Source organism: Oryctolagus cuniculus, chromosome 1 (genome assembly GCF_964237555.1).
Source record: "Oryctolagus cuniculus chromosome 1, mOryCun1.1, whole genome shotgun sequence".
NCBI lineage: Eukaryota > Metazoa > Chordata > Mammalia > Lagomorpha > Leporidae > Oryctolagus > Oryctolagus cuniculus.
In genome coordinates this window covers 201,434,384-201,456,837 of record NC_091432.1, presented here as the reverse complement: position 1 = coordinate 201,456,837, position 22,454 = coordinate 201,434,384, and the positions used below count along the sequence as shown (strand labels likewise).

The 22,454-nt window shown below is 42.5% G+C and overlaps 1 protein-coding gene across 4 annotated transcripts in view; it reads right to left on the bottom strand.

The window, feature by feature from the left end:
* The window catches only part of NCBP1 (nuclear cap binding protein subunit 1), a 43,946-nt gene that overhangs the window by 18,820 nt on the left and 2,672 nt on the right, over positions 1-22,454 (bottom strand). The window contains exons 2-11 of one of the 4 annotated variants that reach the window (XM_008263220.4): positions 17,202-17,287; positions 16,234-16,334; positions 13,621-13,777; positions 11,237-11,344; positions 10,481-10,602; positions 9,652-9,721; positions 8,988-9,203; positions 5,708-5,805; positions 4,994-5,057; positions 3,498-3,608 (exon numbers count right to left, since the gene is read on the bottom strand). In XM_008263220.4, coding sequence (XP_008261442.1) covers positions 3,498-3,608; positions 4,994-5,057; positions 5,708-5,805; positions 8,988-9,203; positions 9,652-9,721; positions 10,481-10,602; positions 11,237-11,344; positions 13,621-13,777; positions 16,234-16,334; positions 17,202-17,287 — 1,133 coding nt within the window. Of the gene's footprint in view, positions 1-3,497; positions 3,609-4,993; positions 5,058-5,707; positions 5,806-8,987; positions 9,204-9,651; positions 9,722-10,480; positions 10,603-11,236; positions 11,345-13,620; positions 13,778-16,204; positions 16,335-17,201; positions 17,288-22,454 lie in introns of all 4 variants that reach the window. The other 3 variants (XM_051856288.2, XM_070054775.1, XM_051856292.2) reach the window with 3 other exon arrangements.

The window sequence follows — 22,454 nt, the reverse complement described above, 5'->3', positions numbered from 1 at the left end:
TGGGGAGGAACCCATTACTTGAGCTATTACTACGATCTTCCAGATTGTGCAATAGCAGGAAACTGGAATTAGGAGCTAGAGCTGGGGATTGAACCCAGGAAATCTGATATGGGATGTGGGCATCCTAGCCACTAAAGGAAATGGCTGTTCCTATATTTAAATTTTATTTTATTTTTTTCCCGATATTTAAATTTTAAAGAAATACCAAATTGCTCTTTTGAAGTGATAATATATTTTTAAAGATTTCCTTATTTATTTGAAAGAGTTACAGAGTGAGAACTCTTCCATCTGCTGGTTCACTCTCCAAATGGCCCCAAAAGCAAGGGTTAGGCCAGGTTGATGCCGGGAACTTCTGGGTCTCCTATGGGTGGCAGAGCCCCAGGTACTTGGGCCATCTCCTGCTTTTTCCCAGGCTGTTAGCTGGATCAGAGGTGGAGCAGCCAGGACACCGGCTGGCTCCCACATGGGATGCCAGTGCTGCAGGTGGCAGCTTTACCCACAAACCACAATGTCAGCCCAATTATAGTTTCTTACATTCAACTTCGGCAGGATATCAAAGTTCCAGCTGCTCTTTTTAATTCTGATCATTTGAGCGGATAGTGTTTAGCTCACTGTGGTTTTATTCTAAAGGTTAATCATGTTGAATATCACTGTGCTTAGCCACCATCTATACTCCTTTGATCAAGTATCTGTTCAAATCTTTTACTTTTTAAATTGCGTAGTCCCGATTAAGTTAGTATCTTTGTATATTCTAAGCTATATGTATTCAAGACCTTTTTTTTTTTTTTTTTTTTTTTTGCAAATTCTTTCTCCCAGTATGAAGTTTTTCATTTTATTGTCTTTGAAGAGCTAAAGTCGACCCGCACAGGAGACCTGGAAGGAGCTCCTGGCTCCCAGCTTTAGCCTGGCTAGGCTCTGGCTATGGCTATGGCCACCACCTGGGGCATGAACCAGCAGATACACTCTCTCTCTCTGCACCCCCCTTCCCCCTTCTCCCTCTTTTCTCTTTGTAACTGATTTTCAAATAAAAATAAATATTTTTTAAAAAATGAAGATTGTTGGGGCCCAGCATTGTTGTACAGTTGGGCCACTGCCTACAATGACAGCATCCCATATGGACACAAGTTCAAGTCCAGCTGCTCCACTTCCCATCCAGTGCCCTAATGCACCTCGAAAAGCAGTGGAAGATGGCCCAAGTACTTGGGTCCTTGCACCCATGTGTGAGATCTGGATGGAGTTCTGGGCTCGTGGCTTCAGCCTGGCCCAGCCCTGGCAGTTGCGGCCATTTTGAGAATGAACCAGCTGACAGAAGCTCTCTCTCTTCCTCGCTCCCTCTTTACTTCTCTGCAATTCTGCCTTTCAAATAAGTAAATCCTAAAAAAAAAAAAAAAAAAAAAAAAAAAAAAAAAAAAATGAGGACTGTTAGAGTGGATACAAGTACAGCTTGATGCTGTATATAAGAAACCCATAAGCACCAGATTCTGTTTCTGTCCCGGTCATTCCTCTTCCTGTCCAGCTCTCTGCTGTGGCCCGGGAGTGCAGTGGAGGATGGCCCAAGTCCTTGGGCTCTGCACCCCATGGGAGACCAGGAGAAATACCTGGCTCCTGGCTTCGGATCAACGCGGTGCGCCGGCCATTGGGGGGTGAACCAACAGAAAAGGAAGACCTTTCTCTCCGTCTCTCTCACTATCCACTCTGCCTGTCCAAAAAAAAAACCACCACAAACAAAAAAAAACCGGAGGGGGGGGGGGGGGGGGAAGAAACCTACGAAATATAATGTTACAGAAAATCTAAAAGACAGAAAATATTCTAACCAAAACAAATCTGGTAAAGTTATATTAACATATGAAAATGTACTTTTTAAGGCAAAATCTATGTAAGATAATCACTTCAAAGTGACAAAAGTCTCACTTCACCAAAAAGATGACTGAGGGAACTACAAGAAATAGCAAATACAGAACACAGGGGGAGCTTAATATACTTCTCCAAATACCTCAGAGAAATAGTAGATAAAATTCAGTTACAGAGCAGACGTTTTAAGAAACCCGATTTAATGCCATTAGAGAAACTTGAACCTTCAAATGGCAAAATACAGTCTTCTTATATTTCCAGTGAAACAATAGTTTAAGAAGCAAGGGAGGGGCCAGCGCTGTGGCATACTGGGTAAGGCTGCCACCTGCAGTGCCGGCATCCCATATGGGTGCCAGTTAGAGTCCCGGCTGCTCTACTTCTGATCCAGCTCTCTGCTATGGCCTGGGAAAGCAGTGGAAGATGGCTCAAGTCCTTGGGCCCCTGCACCCATGGGGGAGGCCCTGAAGAAGCTCCTGGCTTCAGATTGGTGCAGCTCTGGCCATTGAAGCCAATTGGAGAATGAACCAGCGGATGGTAGACCGATCTCTCTCTCTCTCTCTCTCTCTCTCTCTCTGCCTCTCCTCTCTGTATAACTCTTTCAAATAAATAAATAAATCTCAAAAAAAAAAAAAAAAAAAAACCTAAATAAATGAAAGGGAAGGGAAGGAATGACCATCATGTCACCATGATGAGAGTGGAGGGGTCCCACAGGGAGCAGGACCAACCAAGTTGAAGGCACGGCAACACAGTCTCTGTTATAACAGGGGGAGGGATCACAGCCTAGCTGCCACGTCCATGTCTCGTACTCAGATGTTTCTCTATCAAAACAAAGCAAATCAGAACCACACTCTCGTAAACTCTAAAGCCTGAGGAAATAACATCAAAATTGAGAAATGCTAACTCAATAAATTAATACTTTTTTCAAAATGGGGACAGACTGTTCACTACTGAACACTGGCCGGCGCCGCGGCTCAATAGGCTAATCCTCCGCCTGCGGCGCTGGCACACCGAGTTCCAGTCCCAGTCAGGGCACCGGATTCTCTCCCGGTTGCTCCTCTTCCAGTCCGGCTCTCTGCTGTGGCCTGGGAGGGCAGTGGAAGATGGCCCAAGTCCTTGGGCCCTGCACCCGCATCGGAGACCAGGAGGAGGTACCTGGCTCCTGGCTTCGGATCAGCGCAGTACGCCGGCCACAGCGGCCATTTGGGGGGTGAACCAACAGAAAAGGAAGACCTTCCTCTCTGTCTCTCTCTCACTGTCCACTCTGCCTGTCAAAAAAGAAAAAAAAAAAAGGAGTCGAACATCAGGTATACAAAGGATTATTTATCCTTATCCTCCAATCAAATGAATATCTAATCTACTGGAGACCAAAGCCAGAAGACTGTATTTTAGTCCAGAAGAATTGAATTTTTCTTTTTTTAATATGAAAAATGCCAAGATGTTTTCTTTTATAGTATTTTGGGAACTTCTTAACCCAAACAGTGATGTATGCATCTATACACACAATTTTTTGGTATACAAGTACACATACATAATACAGGCATGCTCCCATGCACACACACATATAAAATTTAAACACACAAACAGAAAGTTAATAATCCCTTAAAGCCAGGCCAAAAAATAAGTTTGAAAAGCAAAGGTAAGGATACAACTTGGGGTAGAGAGCCAGGCTGCAGTTTGCACAGCTCAATGAGAAGTGTTGTGTACATCACATCAATGTGAGGTGGTGCTGGAAGCTGGAACAGCTCTGCAAAGATCACCTACAAGACAATCAGGAGTCAGAAACCAAAACAAACGCTGCCTAGCACCCCCACTATTCAAAAGGCCTGAACTCTAACGTCATGGCATTTGTAATGAAAAGAATGACTTTTTAAACCTTAAAAATTTTGCTCTTTTAAAGCCCCATAACTGAGTACAGAAACAAGCACCTCTTCTCTATGACTGAACCAGGGAAGAATCTAAGATTATGTGCATCTGACATCCTCCCAGAGGGCCACCTGATTAGTTCCCATGTGGAAATTTCAAAGCAGATTCAGGGAGGTAGTTTGCTGAGGGACTCAAGAGATGGATTAGAGTTTTGTTCCTTTAAGCAGTGAGCACTTATTAGATTCTGAGGACAGGAAACAGATGACAGTCAAGTCATTCCACACTGCTACCTGAAAGACACCTAGTCCCAGACTTTGTCATGCTTCGTGTTCAGAAACTTCTGGTCCCCCGACCACTTCTAAAGCCCTGGCCTACACGCTCTCCCCTTACCCGCAGCGTTCACACTCCTACACTTCAGTCTGATGAATTTCTACACACTGTACAGATTAAAAATGACACACTTTGCATTTATTTCAATTGACATGTCAGTGAACCAAGTTCACAGCAAAAGCAAACTCATGTTTAACAGAGATAGGACAGACATTAATTCTAAAAAATTTTTTTATAAAGCACAAAAATGTAATATAAATAAAATGTGCATCTCAAAATAACTGGGCTCTCTCAAGAACACTTTAGCATAACAGGATAAGGCAGGAATCAGTTTGATCTGTGTCAAGCAGACACCATTCATGAGTTAAATTCATTCTCTACAAAGCTCAGCTGTATTACTATCACCCTGTGTCTGAGTTCACATGGGTACACAGCATTGCTGCTCGTCATACTTTCAAGCCATTTGGCTCTTTTGATTTCTAAGAGTAAATAAAGACTCATTCCTACCCTGTGCTACAGGAAATAATACACTAGACAAGTGTATGCTATTAATGTGAGGCTAGAAGAACAGCCAAAGGCATGCTATCTGCCTGAAGTAAAACAGCATATTAAACTAGTTAAGCCACTTATACATGTTAAGTGGACAAATTTAATGACAGAGTGTGAAGTTAACTTAAATTATCCTTAACAACTATCCATGAATGAAGACATACTATATAAATAATTTATAGGCAACTCAAAGTTCCATTTGGCTACTGGTCTCAACCTCCTTTTTTCTCTTTACTAACATGGCTAACAGAGCACCAAAACTGACAGCAATTTCCTAGCCCCTTGTTAATTTTCAGTACCTGACAAGTAGCAAGGAAAAAAAAAAGCTAAGAACAGATTATACTTTAAGGTCAATAGAAAGATTCTAGAATTTAGGATAAGCTCCACGTGTAATGCATACCTCAACGATGTGGTAGTTCAAGGGGATCTTGTTCTTCCCTGGATAGCTCACTAGCTGTGCAGCACTGTAAAAAGCATAATTGAAGTTTAGTAAGTATACAAAGACACACGAAGAATCAAATAAGCAATTTCAAAAGCAGTGTGTTCGGATATAAAGAAATCTTTTCTGAAATGTTCTAATTTAACTGTGGCATAAATGATTATGTTTACCACAAGAAACAGGAGTCTAAGTAATAATACTAAAAAAGAATATTCAGATCTACTAACTTAGTTTTGATAGCATAGATCATCCCAATATACTATATTCCTTTCCACCTTAAAATCTTAAGCCAAACTTTAAGGTCTAAGAAAATTTTATTAAAAATACACTCTACCAAAGCTTGGGCTTCTAAATGCTAGAAAATAGCAAAAACATTAGTATTCATTTATTTCCATGACATCCAAACCAAAAATAGCTCCTTATTCAAGTTCTCTATAGCATATGACAAATACCCACAGTGGGGGGGGGGGGGCAGCATCACATGTTCACTGCGTAATATTTGAGGGTGAGGAGCCTTGAGAACCAAGAGCTTTTAGAGATTAGCTTTATCTAGCAAGACAGGGAGTCAGGAGCATAGAAGATTCTCTTACACTCATAACATGCATTTTGCTCTTAGCAAACCGCCAGAAGGGCTGCTCTTTTTCGCCTCTGAGAGGGCCACGGGAAGAATCTTACCAAGTCTTCCTTTCCTTCCAGTGGGACTTGATGATGCAGTGAAGATTCTCTTCTATTACGAATCTTTCCACTGAATGACTCCCTGGCATGACAGGACCCTGGAGAGAAAAACCAAATGTATATATATCCAGCAAAACACCCACCTCTTTCCTTGTGAGGACAGTGATTATTTTGTGTATTGATACTCTAGCAGAAGATGGCTAGGCACACTACAGAGGCAGCCCCCCAAAATGTAAGTAAGTACAAGAGAAACAAATTCCGAGGTTCATTCTAATTCCCCTTGCACAATGAATCACAGGACTTTACCAGTCTTCAATGTAAACTTGATTGTTAGATTTAGATTACATAATTTTGACTAAAAACATTTCATTACATATGGAATATGGCAAAACAGGCAGTAAGGTGCTAATTTTGTATATGCAGCTGATTATCCAGTAGTTTTTTTTCTCTGAGGTAGAACACACACTAAAATGCTGAGATCATAAGCACCTTCCCACAGCACAGAAAAGAGATCGGCAAAAACAAACTCAAATTTGACATGAACTTCAAAAGCTCACGGAAAGTAAGAATTTAGAAGTCTTTTTTTTTTGGTGCAAAAAACTTCTTCAAACCTATAAAGGATCTTTCAAAAGCTCATGGAAAATATATTATCAAAAAACTACATGGATTTCCAAAATAAACTTGTCTTTTAATTCCACTTCTTCACTAACATTTAAAAGTACCCTTGTAGGTGGTAGTTCTCAATGCAGAGAAAATTTTGCCCCAAAATGGAAATTTGGCAAATTCTGGACACTTCTAGTTGTCACAATTGGGGTTGGAAGAGTGCTGCAGGCATCTAGAGGGTGGAGGACAAGGACACTAGGTGCCTTACAATACACAGGACAGCCTCCGCAAGCTATCTGCCCCAAGATGGCCACTGTGCCGAGGCTGAGCAACCCTGCAACACTAAGCCACAGGTATGGGACTGCACCCAGGCAAGTGTCTATTCAGAACCTATCAGCTAATCACTGTGCTTCCTGCCTGGCTTTTATTGTAAGACAGTCATACAAGTGCTGAGATAGAAAACAATTAAAGCATACATTTTTATATCAAAATATTACTATGAAAATTTTAAGAAAATCTATCATTTTCCTTTAAGATTTATTTATTTGTTTGAAAGAGTGGGCAGGAAGGAAGAGATTTTTCCATCTGCTGGACCACTCCCCAGCTAGGGCTGGGCCAGGCAGAATCCTGGAGCCAGAAGCTTCAACCAGGATGTCAGTGGCAGGGGCCCAAATACCTGGGCCATCTTCTGCTGCTTTCCCAGGCAATTAAAAGGGAGCTGGATCGGAAGAGGAGCAACTGAGACAAAAACTGGCACCCACATGGAATGTCAACATCGAAGGCAGAGCCTTTACCTGCCATGCCACAATGCTGGCCTCCAATTTGTATTTTCTCAATTAATCATTAAAGTATAATGCTTGTCAACATTTGCTTACATAATACATATATTTAAAAACAATAAAGTCACCTTATATGAATCTTTATTTTTTTAAAATGAAAAGTACTCATTAGCGTGTTTTCAATAATTACATAATACAAGCAACTTAACAATATGTCAAGGTGGGCATCTGGCCAAAGGTTAAGATCTACTTGGGCTGCCCACATCCACATCAGGGTTCAAGGTCTGGCTTTGCTCCTGATTCGTTTCCTGCAAATGCACACCCTGGGAGGACCTGGAGATTCCAGACTGAGTTTCCAGGCCCCAGCCCAGCTGTTGTGGGAATTTGGGGAGTAAACCAGTGAATAAGAAATCTTTCTCCCTGTTGGTCTTTCAAAAAAGGGTATGATGTCTTTAAGATACAGATAATCTTGATAATCTTGGGGTGGATGCTATGGCACAGTGGGTTAAGCTACCACTTGGAGTACCCAAATTCTTTATCTGGGTGCCTAGGATCAACTCCCATCTCCACTACCAGTCCAGCTTCAGATACCTGGGTTCTTGACATCCAAGCGGGAAATCCAGCTGGAATTCCTAGCTTCTAGACTCAGGCCGGCCTAGCCACAGATGTTGTAGGCATTTAGGGAGTGAACAACAAATGAAGATACGTTTCTTTCTGTCTCTCCCTTTCAAATAAAATTTTTAAAAAGATACAATCTCTAAAAGTAGGTGCTCTTCCTTGGCAAACAGCCTTAGTAACAAAGATCACCAAAATTATTGAACATTCATGTGTCAGACACTCACACATTTTACATGAGCTAACTATTATTACTTTTAAAGATTTATCATTTATTTAGTTATCTGAAAGAGAGTGGCAGAGAGGGATATTTCATCTGCTAGTTCACTCCTCAAATGGCTACAATAGCCTAGGCTGGGTCAGGCTGAAGCCAGGAGCCCAGAACAGCATCTCTGTCTCCTACGTCATCTTGGGTTGCTTCTCACAGGTGCATTAGCAGAGAGCTGGACTTGAAGAGAAGCAGCCAGGACTTGAACAAGAGCTCTGGGATGCTGGCACTGCAGGAGGTGGATTAAGCTACTAAGCAATAAGGCTAGCCCCACAAGTTTAATCCTCATAACAATATTCTAGGATGCATATATTATCATTTCTTTTAAGGGAAATAGGGCACAGAGAAGTAAATAATCACCCAAGATCACACAAGTACTATCTGACTAGCCCAGGATTAAAACCCAATCCTACCTGGCCCTCAGATCTATACTCTTTACCTGCACACTGTGTTCTCTCATCTATTTATACATGCTACATAGAATTTCTTGCATAATAAAAGAGTATATCATCCACTGAATTAAAAAGTTAACCTCATTGCTACCGATTTTTTTTTATTATTATTATTATTTTTTTGACAGGCAGAGTGGATAGTGAGAGAGAGAGAGAGAGAGAGAAAGGTCTTCCTTTGCCGTTGGTTCACCCTCCAATGGCCGCCATGGCTGGTGCGCTGCAGCCGGTGCACCATGCTGATCCGAAGGCAGGAGCCAGGTGCTTCTCCTGGTCTCCCATGGGGGTGCAGGGCCCAAGCACTTGGGCCATCCTCCACTGCCTTCCCGGGCCACAGCAGAGAGCTGGCCTGGAAGAGGGGCAACTGGGACAGAATCCGGCGCCCTGACCTGGCCGGCGCCGCTAGGTGGAGGATTAGCCTAGTGAGCCATGGCGCCGGCCAACTACTGATCTTAGGAGTAAAAACAACTCAAAATGTTATCTCAGACACAAATCAAGCCAGATTAAATCACAAATCTAATGTAACACATGTTTCTTCCAGGAAGTGGGTGGGAGCTGATACATACCTCGGGGTCATCTGTGTAATCAAACATTCTGAAGATGACCCTGGGCATGGGGTACGTGGAGTCTTCAGTGTGCGGAGGGGGGGTAAACGGAGGCAGATTGTGCTGCAGTGCTTCACACAGGATACTGTCAAAGGCAAGATAGGGTCTTAGGATGTGCCGCTCCTGCCAGCGATCCTTTTTCAATTTCTGAATCTGGGCCCACAGGCAATCTAAATACTAAAGAAAGATTAATTTTAAATAATTGATATAGATAACATTTTGACTAGACCAAAAATAATGACCCTCTAAAATACAGGATACAAAAGTAAGCTAACTCGCAAGTACATATGTTACAAAAGAACGGTGCTATGTTTTGCTTTTAAATGAACTACTTGTTTATAAAGTCTATCTGGAGCTGTCATCTCTTACATTTTTCAAAATGAGCATCTGAAGTCGAAATACATGAACTCTTTGATGGCTGGGATCCTAAAAAGCAAGATAATGCCTCTGTTCCATTGAAGATTTACTAAACTCACTATAGGTTTAGGGCTATCAAGAGTTGGATCCCTGACCTGAAGTGTGGAAATCCACTGAAGGCATACTCAAGGAATGGTTCTGAGTATATTACAGAAAGAAGAGTCTACTAACGAACTGTGTTTGTGTCACAGGAGTCAAGTCAATTTACCTCTTCCTGTGGGTGCGGTTTGTCGGCAGTCCAGACTTGTAGCATGGGCACATGAGTCTTCTGGCGTCTTCTAAAGATAAACATGAAAATCTACATTTAGGCTTTTAAAAATGTAAAAACACGTGTGCCTGTTTTCATGACTAATAAAATGCAAATCAGAACAAAATTTTCACCTACTGGATCAGCAGGTATCAACATTTCTGATGCTGCTTTATGTAATGTCAACACGTAGGTAAATCTGTAGTCTCAACATTGTTGGCAGAGGAGTTAATCTGTTAAGCCATTTGACTAAAAGTAGCAAAATTACTCCGAACCTTCAACTCAGTAATGCTATTTCTAAGAATTCACATCCTCTATAAATGTATTTGCACATGTATACAAAGAAACATATACAAGAACATTCACTGAAACACGGCAGAAAATTGGAAATAACCCAAATAGTGTAATTCATTAGGTCTGGGGGTTTGGTCTGAGCATTTTAAAACACCATAGTAATTCTTATGTGCCCTGATATTTAAGGAATTACTGTAGTAAGGTTTTTAATGCATTTTACAAACATGTACAAAACCAGTTTGAAAGGAGCTCTGTTAGCAACGCCTCCGCACTGGCAGAGTAAGCAAACATTCCATTACTTTCAGGACTCACCAAGATACAACAGCAGCAGAATGAGATTACCTAGAGACCGCCTTCAGGAATGCTACCGTTTATGTTTGACAAATAAAAGTCAAATGACTATCACTAACATAACACATAAGACATACAACACATTTATCTTATCTATACAGTATCCCTTATCTAAATAACAAGAAGCACTGAGCTATGCCCTTACTTAAGGTAGCTTTCAGTGTTGGCGAAGATGCGGTCCATCTCTGCATCTTTCTTTTCGTACAACTCCTTTCCAACCCAGGGCAATGACGACAGAAATGCATACACGTACCAATCCCGTCGCACCTGAGAAAGTTTTAAACAGCAAAATTAAAAACATGTGCTAGTGAACTACTATTTTCTTGAATGGGAAATCCTATGGAAGCTATTTAACAGGGCTTAAGAATGACATCTGGGTGCCAGCACTGTGGCACAGTGGGTTAAACCGCTGCCTGTGGCACAGCATCCCATATGGGTGCCAATTCAAGTCCCGGCTACTTCACTTCCAATCCAGCTCTCTGCCATAGCCTGGAAAAGCAGTGGAGGATGGCCCAATCCTTGGGCCCCTGCGCCCACATGGGAGACCTGGAGGAAGCTATAGGCTGCTGGCTTTGGATCAGCCCAGCTCTGGTTGTTGCTCCATTTGGGGAGTGAACTAGCAGATGGAAGACACCTCTCCACCTCTCTGTAAGTCCGCCTTTCAAATTTTTTTTTTTTTTAAAGAATGACATCTGGCCAATCCAGAGCATGTCTGCACACACAGTTCTGATCTTCCTAGGCATAATCACTGGGGTTAATACACCGATGTCAGGAAAACCCACCAGTAACTCAGCTACTAACTTTCAGGTATCAAGAATTTATACTGTGATCTTTTATTGCCATTGTATTAACACATTCCTGGTGCTAAACGGATGAAATTCAACACAAGCGGTTCTCTCACCTGAGGCACATCTTCTTCCTGAGTTACACTTACAAAATTTTCAAACATAGCAACCATTGATGGGGCAGCAATCACATGACAATTCACAAGATCAGACAAAAAACGGACCTGTGGGGGCAAGCAATTCCTGCTATTACATCTGAATGTTCAAAATAAACAACAGAAACGATCTAAACCAAGGGTTTGAAAAACCGTAGCCCAAGGGCAGCATCAAGCGTACTCTGTTTTTGTACAGCCTGTGGACCAACAAAGCTTTCAGGTTTTAAATTCTTGGGGGGGGTGGGGGTGGGAAAGAGTATTTTCTAACACAAATTACTTGAAACCCAAATTTCAGCACCCAGTTAATTTTTACTGGAAGATAGTCATGCTCAGTTATACACTGTCCATGGTAGCTTTAGTGCTACAATGGCAGAGCTGAGTAGCTGTGAGAGAGACCACATGAAGAACAGAAAACCTGAGCTCACAGGTTCCCATGCTACACGACACTAAGAGCTCAGCCTGTAAATATCTTAGTGACATCACCTACAAAGTCCTTTCCCATTTGGCTATAATTTTCCTGAACCATAATAATGGAAAATCTGTTTAATTTATTGGGTGCCCTTTGTGGCCACTGGTAAGCACTTCTAAAGTTCCTGTTACAGGTAAGATCCTGGCAGGCACATTCTCACACAAAGGGATGAGTCCTCTACTGAGAGGCAAATCAAAGTGCTATAAGAACAGTGACAGAGTGAGTAGGGTCAGCATCATAAAGGCAGTAACTAGCTTAGGTCCTAACAGGTACATACCCCTCAAGCAGTGAGCAGAGAGGGCAAACTAGGGAGCAGGTAATTTTGACACAGCGGAGAGTGTAGGAGGTACGAAGAAACAGATCAGGGCAACCACTAAGGGTCCAGCTAGAGTCTGGACCTCAGTCTTATAGCCTGATGAGGGTCCAGACTCTGACAGTATACTTCATAAAAAGAATCTGATCCCTTATCTCCAACACAGGTATATTTACAATATATACTGGATCACTACCAATTTATGTTTTAGACATTAAGGCTTAATTCCATTTATAATAAATGAGTTCTAATATTTACTTTCTGCAACCCAGTCAATCACCTTTTCCCCAGGATTTATGATCACTGAGGACAATGGGAAGGAATTGGGGTTTTAGACACCAACCACCATGAGCTGAACACAAAGAACACTTTGGTGTCACTGCAGAAAGACTGAAAGAAAATTTAGATGTGAAAAAATTAAAGAGATCTTATGAACACGAGGAGGAAGGTGTGAAGTACACTGGTAGCCCTTGAGATAGAGAAGGAACAAATATGAGAGAAATTTAGGAGGCAGAACTGTAGGCTGCAAACAACTCAAAAGACAAAAGGAAGACAAAAGTTAACACTCAGGTTTCTGGGTGGGTCACCAAGTAGACAGTGGCCACTGTGAGTTGAGGAGATAAAAAGGAAATGTGACTGACATTAATTTAAGGATTTCCAGGTAAGGTTATCTTAGAGCTTTGCAGGGAACATTTGAAATACAGGTCTGGTACTTATGAGAAAGTTTGAAACTGGAGAAACACTTTCAGATTTGGGGGCAGCATCAAAACAAAGGTGGTTTATGAAGCTAGCAGAGTGTTTAAAGGAAGATGACCCAGTAAAAGATGAGGAATAGAAGGGAGGTGGCAGCTGGCGCCGCGGGTTCTAGTCCCGGTTGGTGCGCCGGGTTCTGTCCTGGTTGCTGTGGCCCGGGAAGGCAGTGGAGAATGGCCCAGGTGCTTGGGCCCCTGCATCCGCATGGGAGACCAGGAGGAAGCACCTGGTTCCTGGCTTCGGATTGGTGCAGCACGCCGGCTGTAGCAGCCATCTGGGGGGTAAACCAATGGAAGGAAGACCTTTCTCTGTCTCTCTCACTAACTCTGCCTATTAACAAAAAAAAAAAAAAAAAAAAAAAAAAAAGGAGGTGGCAGGTGATACAGGGAAACCAGCTAGGATTCCGAGTGAAAAAAGACCCTGGATTTGGTATTGAGCTCTGTGGTGCCTTTAATGAGAACGGTTTTAAAAGAGCAGTTGTTAGGGTCAATAGGAGACTGACTCTCAAGAGAAAAGACACAGTATTTAGTTAGTGCTTACCTTTTTCCTCCATACCAACACTAAGTCATGATATACAGAAATAAAAAGTTAAGGGTGGTGCTCGCTCCAGCAGCTAAGACACAGGTCAGGATACCAGCATCCACATCAGAATGCCTGGGCTCCTGCCACCCACATGGGAAACCTGGACCGAGTTCCTGGCTCCAGGTTTGGGCCTCCCGCCCCAGCCATCATGGGCATTTGTGAACTGAACCAGCCAATGGGAGCTCCGTTTCTCAAATAAACTTCAAAATTATAGAAATAAAAACTTACCAAATACACAGCTTCATTATAATTGTTTGCTTTCAATGATTCTTTAAGTTGACGAATCATAGCTTCTACAAATTCTCCACCAAAGTTGTAATTCCTGGCATTCAGCAGTCCAACCAACGTTGTATAAATTGTCAACTTCTCAGGTAACAGACGTGCACTGATTTGAGAACCAGTACAACAGGAAACCCCCAAAACAATGGCATTATATTAATTTGCTGAATTTCATATAAATGTTTCATCATTCATTACTTTTGGAATAGGATCACCATTATGTTTGTAAAACTATTCCATAAAAAGCTTATGTGTCCATAAGAAGAGCTGCAGACATGGATTCCCAATTTTTTCACTTTAATTCTAGTTAATTAAAAAGTTAGGAAAGACTGGGGCTGGCGCTGTGGCAGAGGGTTGAAGCTCCGGTCTGCAGCATCGGCATCCCATATGGGCGCAGGTTCATGTCCCCGCTGCTCTGCTTCCGATCCAGCTCTCTACTGTGGCCTGGGAAGGCAGTAGAAGTTGGCCCAAGTGCTTGGGCCCCTGCACCCATATGGGAGACCTGGAGGAAGCTCCTGGTTGGCTTCGGGTCGGCCAATTGGAGAGTTGACCAGCGGATGGAAGACCTCTCTCTCTCTCTTTGCCTCTCTGTAACTATTTCTCAAATATATAAAATCTTTAAAGAAAAATTAGAAAACGGTTTAATTGTGAAGTTATTTCACCACTGAAATAAATACCACAGCTCACGCTAGACCAGTTTTTCTTCAAGTATGTTGAGTAGAATCAAATAGCAGCTCCCCAGACATGACTTCCATGGTAAAATACAAGATTCTGGGTACAACAAGTTTCTTTAATGCAAAATCATTAAGAGGGTGGGGGAGTGGCACATGGCACAGCACTGAGTTTTAAAACTTAACTAACCAAATGTCATGGGACCCATTCCACTTTGAGAAACACTATTCTAGCCACTTATAAAAGATGCAGAATAAAACCAATTTCAACTAATTTCCTATCACTTAAACTGTTGAAATCTTAACTTGGTACTCATTGTTGATTTCATTAAAATTATTTGAAAAGTAGGAGAGAGGATTACAATAATAAACCTTTAGAAGAAGCAACTGTTGCTTCATAATTTAGGCAGCCTTTAGAAATAAGTTCAAACACTAAAGCGACTCCTGAGATAATTCAACGGGGAAGGGATTCTTATAAGTTTATAACCTTACATATTTATAAATCTAGTTAAAGGTTTTCCTAAGGTATCTAGCATTAGGGACAATTTAGGTCTTCAAAAATACTTGGACAGAAATCATACTCCCTATAAACCTCCCCAAACCTCAAATTAAAAAATAGTGCCAAGCAATACTGGTACAGCCTTAAACAAACATAGCCTCTGACAAGAGTTTAAGTATAAACACTATTCCATGCTACTAAGTGCTTTTAAAAGAGAAGGAGTTTTTTGGATAACCACAGCAAAATGATTTTTATTAGTTTTTTAAAGATATGTGTTCCTGAATATTAACTGTATTCCTCTTGAAAATTCTAAAGCAAATTAACTGTACTTTTAATAATGTGACGTTAAAATGAAACCCACTAATTGTATGTGCATTTTTTAAACTTCAAAAATTAACTGCATTAAAAAAATAACTTGGAGCCGGTACTGTGGCATGGTGGGTTTAGGGTGCCTGCAATGTGAGCATCCCATATGGTAGTGCAGTTTGAGTCCCTACTGCTCCTCTTCCAATCCATCTCCCTACAAATGCTCCTGGGAAGGCAACTGAAGACAAACCAAGTAACTGGGCCCCTGCCAGCCACATGAGCGGCTAGGATGAAGTTCTGGGCTCCTGGGTTCAGCCTGGCCCAAACTTGGCTGCTGCAGCCATTTGGGGAGTGAACCAGTGGATCGAAGATTATAGTCATCTGCCTTTCAAATAAATAAGATCTTCCAAAAGACAAAACCAAAAAACTTAAGTCACCTTCATAATTCAAAAACAGCTTACAGAGGTTATAATTTCATTTAAATTACGAAGACCCCTATTTATCCAGAAGTTAGTTCTTTGCAAGGCCAGCAATTCAGAGCAATCAATGTCTACCTGAAAGTCTAGATCATTATCTTGGTTACTGACAGACTCTTTCATAATTTCATGAGACTTTTCCCACCGTAACATCCTCACAAAATGCGGTCACCAGTATTAGCCAACCTAACTCAGAAGATTATGTCTATTAATACCTTCAAAAGCATTTTCTGTCTCCCAAGAACCACAACTTTAATTACCAGTTCTCAAATTTGTTTGGTACTACCAGCTAAAAAAATAAGTTAAACTCTATTTATACATTTAAAAGTATATGCTTACAAAATAAAATCTCTGGGAAAGAAAATGTCTACTTTCTCATTTAAAAAGTCAATCATGATTCTACGGTTCTAACAAACAAAACTTTTCAATTTTAGTCCTATTTATCTTTAAGAAAGAGTTCAAAGGGCTAAAGATCATTTCATTTGTATAAATTTCCCAAGAGGAGAGCCATGACATTTGCAACATAAACACGACTTTTGAACATTTCCCAAAGCATTTAAGAGTAGATAACACATTATCACCTGGATTCATAAATCTTTTGCATACATACACTGTACAAAGAAGTCTTAAGATCTTGCTCTTGTAGTTGGGAAGATCAGCTTCCAAAACACCAGCCAGACCTTCTAGGTTGCTCTCCAAAGAGCAGGCACTCTGTAGGGGCAACATAACAGCTGTCAAGTATTCAGTAATCTGAATACCAATGAAGTTTTCTATATGGTCAAGTTAAGATTTCATATGCATAAGGCACTATGACAGGTTTAGCATGAAGTGAATCAGGTATTATTCTTAAAAATCCATGAAAACAAAAAAAAAATAAATAAAATAAAAAAATAAGCAGCCTGCTATGGCTTGGAAACAGTTTCTTCCCCCGAGGTGCACTGCTCAAAGCTTGGTCATAAGGTAGCGCTAATGGCAGGTCATTAGGTCACAGGGGCTCCATCCTCAGGACTGGATTAGCGCAGGCGGGTACTGTGGCATGGGCTGGCTCTCACAGGAATAGGTTAGTATAAAAGAGCAAGCAGGCCTCTCCCCAGCTCTAGCTTCTCCACTCAACACTCACGTCCCTTCTGCACACAGACATCCCCCTTCCCACTTCTCCAGCACGTTGTGATACAGCCAGGGGGGCATGGAGGAATGCCAGGGTCACGCTGCTTGGACAAGCCAGCCACCACTACACAGAACCAGACAAATCTTCCCTTTCCAAGTCCTCAGCCTCGGCATTTACAGCAATACAAAACGGACAAAGACACAGTGAAGACGGCAAAGTATCAAAAATAGAAGGCCACCATGCGCTGTTGCATCTCTCTTAATGCACCTTCTGACCCTGAACAAACTACCTGACACATCGGGGTGTGGCTCAGTTCATTTATAATTGAGAGCACCACTGTCTAGGCCCCTTCTAAGACTTCTCTAACAATTACCACTAAAAACTCTCAATTATCTGCATCCCAGGGGCTTCAACCTGCATCAACTTTGGAACAGAAGCATGGTCACACAAATTAACCATTTGGTACGTACCTTTTCTCCTACTTTGCATATTAAAGACTCCAAATGATCTTCAGTTTCATTTGCATCAGTCTTTCTCCTTTTGTGAGGCTGTCCACCTATTTCAGTAACAAAAAAATTAACATCTCATGATGAATCTGCTATCATAAATTTATTTATAGATTATAATCTTTTCTGTGGGACTGTTTTTCACTTAGAGCAGAAGAACATCTTAACTGATACTCCATTTCTCAGACTAGGCTGGATCAACCTACAGTCTCCATTCTCAGGGTCACTACATACAGTAACTCTAAGAGGCGCTATGTATGGTAAATTTTTTGTGAATAGTGCTCATGGAGCTATGCAATCTAGCTGTCCTGACTGGTCCTGTGGGCACAACTGGTTCAACAGATCACACAGCACCACTGTTCAGATTACCCCACACAACAGGAACTATTACCAACATACATACAAAGCCCCAAGCACTGTTGCTAATAACTGCTAGGAAAATGTATCATTTGCTCATATTCATGTAAATGATTCCTTGCTTGAATGGCTATTAACTGAATAATTATTGATACTAATTCACTCAAAAACCATCCTAGGATAGGTGGTTAGCCTTGGCTCAGCCCCATCAATTGCAGGCATCTGGAGGGCTAGCCAACAGATGGAAGCATTCTCTTTTTCCCCCTTATCTTTCCCCTGTTTTTCAAGTTATTTAAAAAACAAATCCAAGATTACTTTTAAAAATCTACCACTCTGAAACCATTATCAATCACCTTGACTGCTAAAGAATTCAAGTTGAGCCGGCGCTGAGGCTCACTAGGCTAATCCTCCACCTAGCGGCGCCAGCACACCAGGTTCCAGTCCCGGTCGGGGCGCCAGATTCTGTCCCAGTTGCCCCTCTTCCAGGCCAGCTCTGTTGTGGCCCGGGAGTGCAGTGGAGGATGGCCCAAGTGCTTGGGCCCTGCACCCCATGGGAGACAGGAGAAGCACCTGGCTCCACCCTTCGGATCAGCGTGGTGCACTGGCCGCAGCACGCCAGCCGTGGCGGCCATTGGAGAGTGAACCAACGGCAAAGGAAGACCTTTCTCTCTCTCTCTCTCTCTCTATATCCACTCTGCCTGTCCAAAAAAAAAAAAAAAAAGAATTCAAGTTGAAAGAAGACGTGCTACAAATCAGCCTCAAGCTCTGGACTATATATTGTTCATATTCTCACTGCTGATCATCTCTTATTTTGTTAACACATCCATCTTAAGTCCTTTTGTGGTGTAAAACAGCTTAAAATTTAAGATGATGTTATTAAGTATGGACCATGATGCTATTATTACACGATATTGGCTAATTTCCTAATATAATTCAATTTTTGGCTTCCAACAATTAAATGATTAGCACTGCATGCCTGTGGACAGAGGCAGCAGTATGCACATGTGTTGGAATCTGTACTAATAATAATGAAAATTTGCACTTGGAGATAGGACTGTGTAGTGGCAAATTATAAATAACTTTCAATCTTCTTCAGAACTAATAGCCAATCTGAGTTATTCTTTCCACAGAGTTGATGATTATTTACTCTCTCTGAACACTTGGCTTTAAATTACAGTGATCCTCACGAACACAGCACCAGGCTATTCTAAATTTGCAGAGTTCACGCCTCTCCAATGACTGAAATGATTTTCAGATACCACACAAAGTAAAGCTGAACAAAATCAATTTTTCTATCTAAAGACCAGAGAAGTATTATAAAAAAGTTACTGGCCCAATCCCTTATTTACCATTTTCATTTGACTTAGAATACAATTTTGAAGATAATGCCACAAGAAGTGCAGCGCGCATGCAGTATGACAATGAGATAAATTCCTAGTGATATCTGCAGTGGACACATGTGGCATGGTGGGACAGTGACCTTGATTTTTAAGTTGCAGAAGCTATTAAAGTTCTACCATTCTTCCATACAAAGGTTTTTTTATTTCCAGAACTCATTCATTCACTGGGAAAAACCCTCACATCTGATGCAATGTTTATATAAGCAATCAGCCAGGACACTAAAATAGTTTTCCTCAGGGCTAGCACTGTGGCATAGCAGATAAAGCTGCCACCTGCAGTGCAGGCATCCCATGTGGGTGCCAGTTCGAGTCCCAGCTGTTCCACTTCCAATCCAGCTCCCTGCTAATGCACCTGGGAAAGCAGAAGATGGCTCAAGTCCTTGAGCCCCTGCACCCAGGTGGGAACCTGGAAGAAGCTCCTGGCTTCTGATCAGCCCAGTTCCAGCTGTTGCAACTACTTAGGTAGTGAACCAGCAGACTGAAGACCTTTCTCTCTGCCTTTCTGTAAATCTGCCTTTCAAATAAAAAAAGAAAAAGTCTTCCTCTGGAGCAGCATTTCTCAATTAGCTGTAGATTCTGCACACACACACACACCCCACCATGGCCATGTGGCAGTAATCTCTGGAGACACTTTTAGTTGTCACAACTGAGGGAGTGCAACTGGCCTCTAGTGGGCAGAGGCCAAGTATGCTGACAAACATGCCACATGGCATAGGACATCCCCCAACAAAAAAGAATAAACTGGCCCATAACATCACAGCATGGATGTTGAAAAACCCTGTTCCAGAAAGCACAACGTACAAATAGGGTTCTTCAGAACCAGATCTTGGTGAGGCTGGGAGAACGCAAAGAAAAACCAGCCAAATGAGAGCCTAGTTCCCTTCTTTCTGGCCAATCTGCTTTCCTAATCCTTTATCCACAGCCTCTGGATTTAACTATCCAGTGGACTCAGTGCAGTTTGCATCATGCTCTAGCCTTTAAAGGCGCCCTCCTGGCCTCCAGGTAAGCCTGGGAAACACCGCTGCAGGGAGAGAAGTGGGATCCCTCTGGGAATGCTAGAAGATACACACACAGTCCCACGTCTCAACTGCAGATCCTCTCCATAGTTGGCTACGATGAACGACAGGATTTGTTCAGAGAATGGGAAGAGGCACAAAGTATGAGGTCAAAGGTGCCACACCTCGAGAATACAGAGAGGTAAGAGAACAGACACATCCTGAACTCGCGGACAGTAACAAGATTGAATTAAGAACAGAGCTTCTGTGAGAACAGGAGGGAGCAGAAAAACACACTTTAAAAATAACAGTTTGAGAATCAGCAGTATGATTTTTTTTTTTTTTTGACAGAGTGAACAGTGAGAGAAAGAGACAGAGAGAAAGGTCTTCCTTTGCCGTTGGTTCACCCTCCAATGGCCGCCACAGCTGGCGCACCACACTGATCCGATGGCAGGAGCCAGGTACTTCTCCTGTCTCCCATGGGGTGCAGGGCCCAAGCACTTGGGCCATCCTCCACTGCACTCCCTGGCCACAGCAGAGAGCTGGCCTGGAAGAGGGGCAACCGGGACAGAATCCGGCGCCCCGACCGGGACTGGAACCTGGTGTGCCGGCGTCGCAAGGTGGAGGATTAGCCTAGTGAGCCGCGGCGCTGGCCAAGAATCAGCAGTATGATTTCAAAGACCCTGCAGTAGCCCTCAAACAAGAATAGGATTCCCAGCAACAGTGAAAGTTTTATAATACAAGTTACAGATGTAAATTGCTACTTTGACTCTGACATGCTAGGCTAATACAGAAAAAAGCAGATGGCTATAAAACCCACTGGAGGGGCCGGCACTGAGGGTCAAGCTGCTGCCTGCAGTGCGGGCATTCCATATGGGTGCTGGTTCAAGTCCTGGCTGCTCCACTTCCAATCCAGCTCCCTGCTAATGCAACTGGGAAGGAAGGCAGTAGAAGATGGTCCAAGTCGGTGGGCCCCTGAACCCACGTGGGAGACTCAGAAGCTCCTGGCTCCTGACTAGCCCAGCTCCAGCCACTGTGGCCATTTGAGGAGTGAACCAGCGGATGGAAGATCTCTTCCTCTCTCTAACTCTGCCTTTCAATTAAAAAAAAAAAAAAAAAAACAACTTTACACCAAAGTAGAAAACTTTAAAAAAAAAAAAGATTTATTTATTTATTTATTTGAAAGTCAGAGTTACACAGAGAGAGGAGAGGCAGAGAGAGAGAGGCCTTCCCTCTGATGGTTCACTCCCCAATTGGCAGCAATGGCCAGGGCTGTGCCGATCTGAAGCCAGGAGACAGGAGCTTCTTCCAGGTCTTCCACGTGGGTGCAGGACTTGGGCCATCTTCTCCTGCTTTCCCAGGCCATTGCAGAGAACTGGATTGGAAGTGGAGCAGCCGGGTCTCGAACCAGTGCCCATATGGGGTGCCAGCGCTTCAGGCCAGGGTGTTAGCCCACTGAGCCACAGCGCTGGCCCCAAAAACTAACTCTTCAGTAAAGACAAAAAGTAACAAAAACAAAAATACTTTCATCCTGCAGATTTAAAACTGAAATTAAAATCACTTCTGAAACAAACTATACTCTGCCTCACAATTAATACACCTCTTTTTTTCTATAGTTAAACAAAAAGCAGTGCAGCCTAATACACGAAGACCTAACTCTTAAGTAGTTTAAACAGGGTTAATATGGAGTCCTTGCAGGGACTACAATGCTAAGAAGATCCCGGCCAAGGAGATTCCCATTCAGTCCGAGCACATCTTAAAGTTCCCCCACCGCCTAAACTCCACTGTTTTGATCCCTGCCACCCCTGATGCAGTGTTTAGCTATGATTTTTAAAAATATCTTTAGAAAAAAAGTCAGAGCTAGAAGGACAGAGTTCGATCTTCAACCTGTTGGTTCACGCCCCAGATGGCCACAACAGCTAGGGTTGAGACAGGCCAAAGCCAGGAGCTTCTTCCAAGTCTCCCACATGGGTACCAGGGGCCCAAGCACTTGGGCCATCTTCTGCTGCTTTTCCCAGGCCATAAGCAGGGAGCTGGATTAGAAGCGGAGCAGCCGGGACACAAACCGGGATGCCGGCATCACAGGCAGTGGCTTTACCCACTACGCCATGACGCTGGCCCCCAAAAATATACCTTAGAAGCAAACAACATTTAACACTTATTATATATGTATCCTACAGTAACTGAAAAGCTTCAGATGCATCTTTTAAAAAAAAAAAAAGACTCTAAGAGCTAAGTTAGATGTAGCATGGGACTAGCATCAATACAAATTACTTTAAGGTTTCTCTTCCTGTCTATAAATTGACTACTAAACAAACTTCACTGCTACAACCTCTCTTTAAAACACTTATTTATTTGAAAGAGGGGGGGTGGGGGTGGGGGAGGATATGGAACTTCCATCTGTTGGTTCATTCCCCAAATGGGTACAGCAGCCAGGTCTGGGCCAGGCTGAAAGCAGAAGCCTG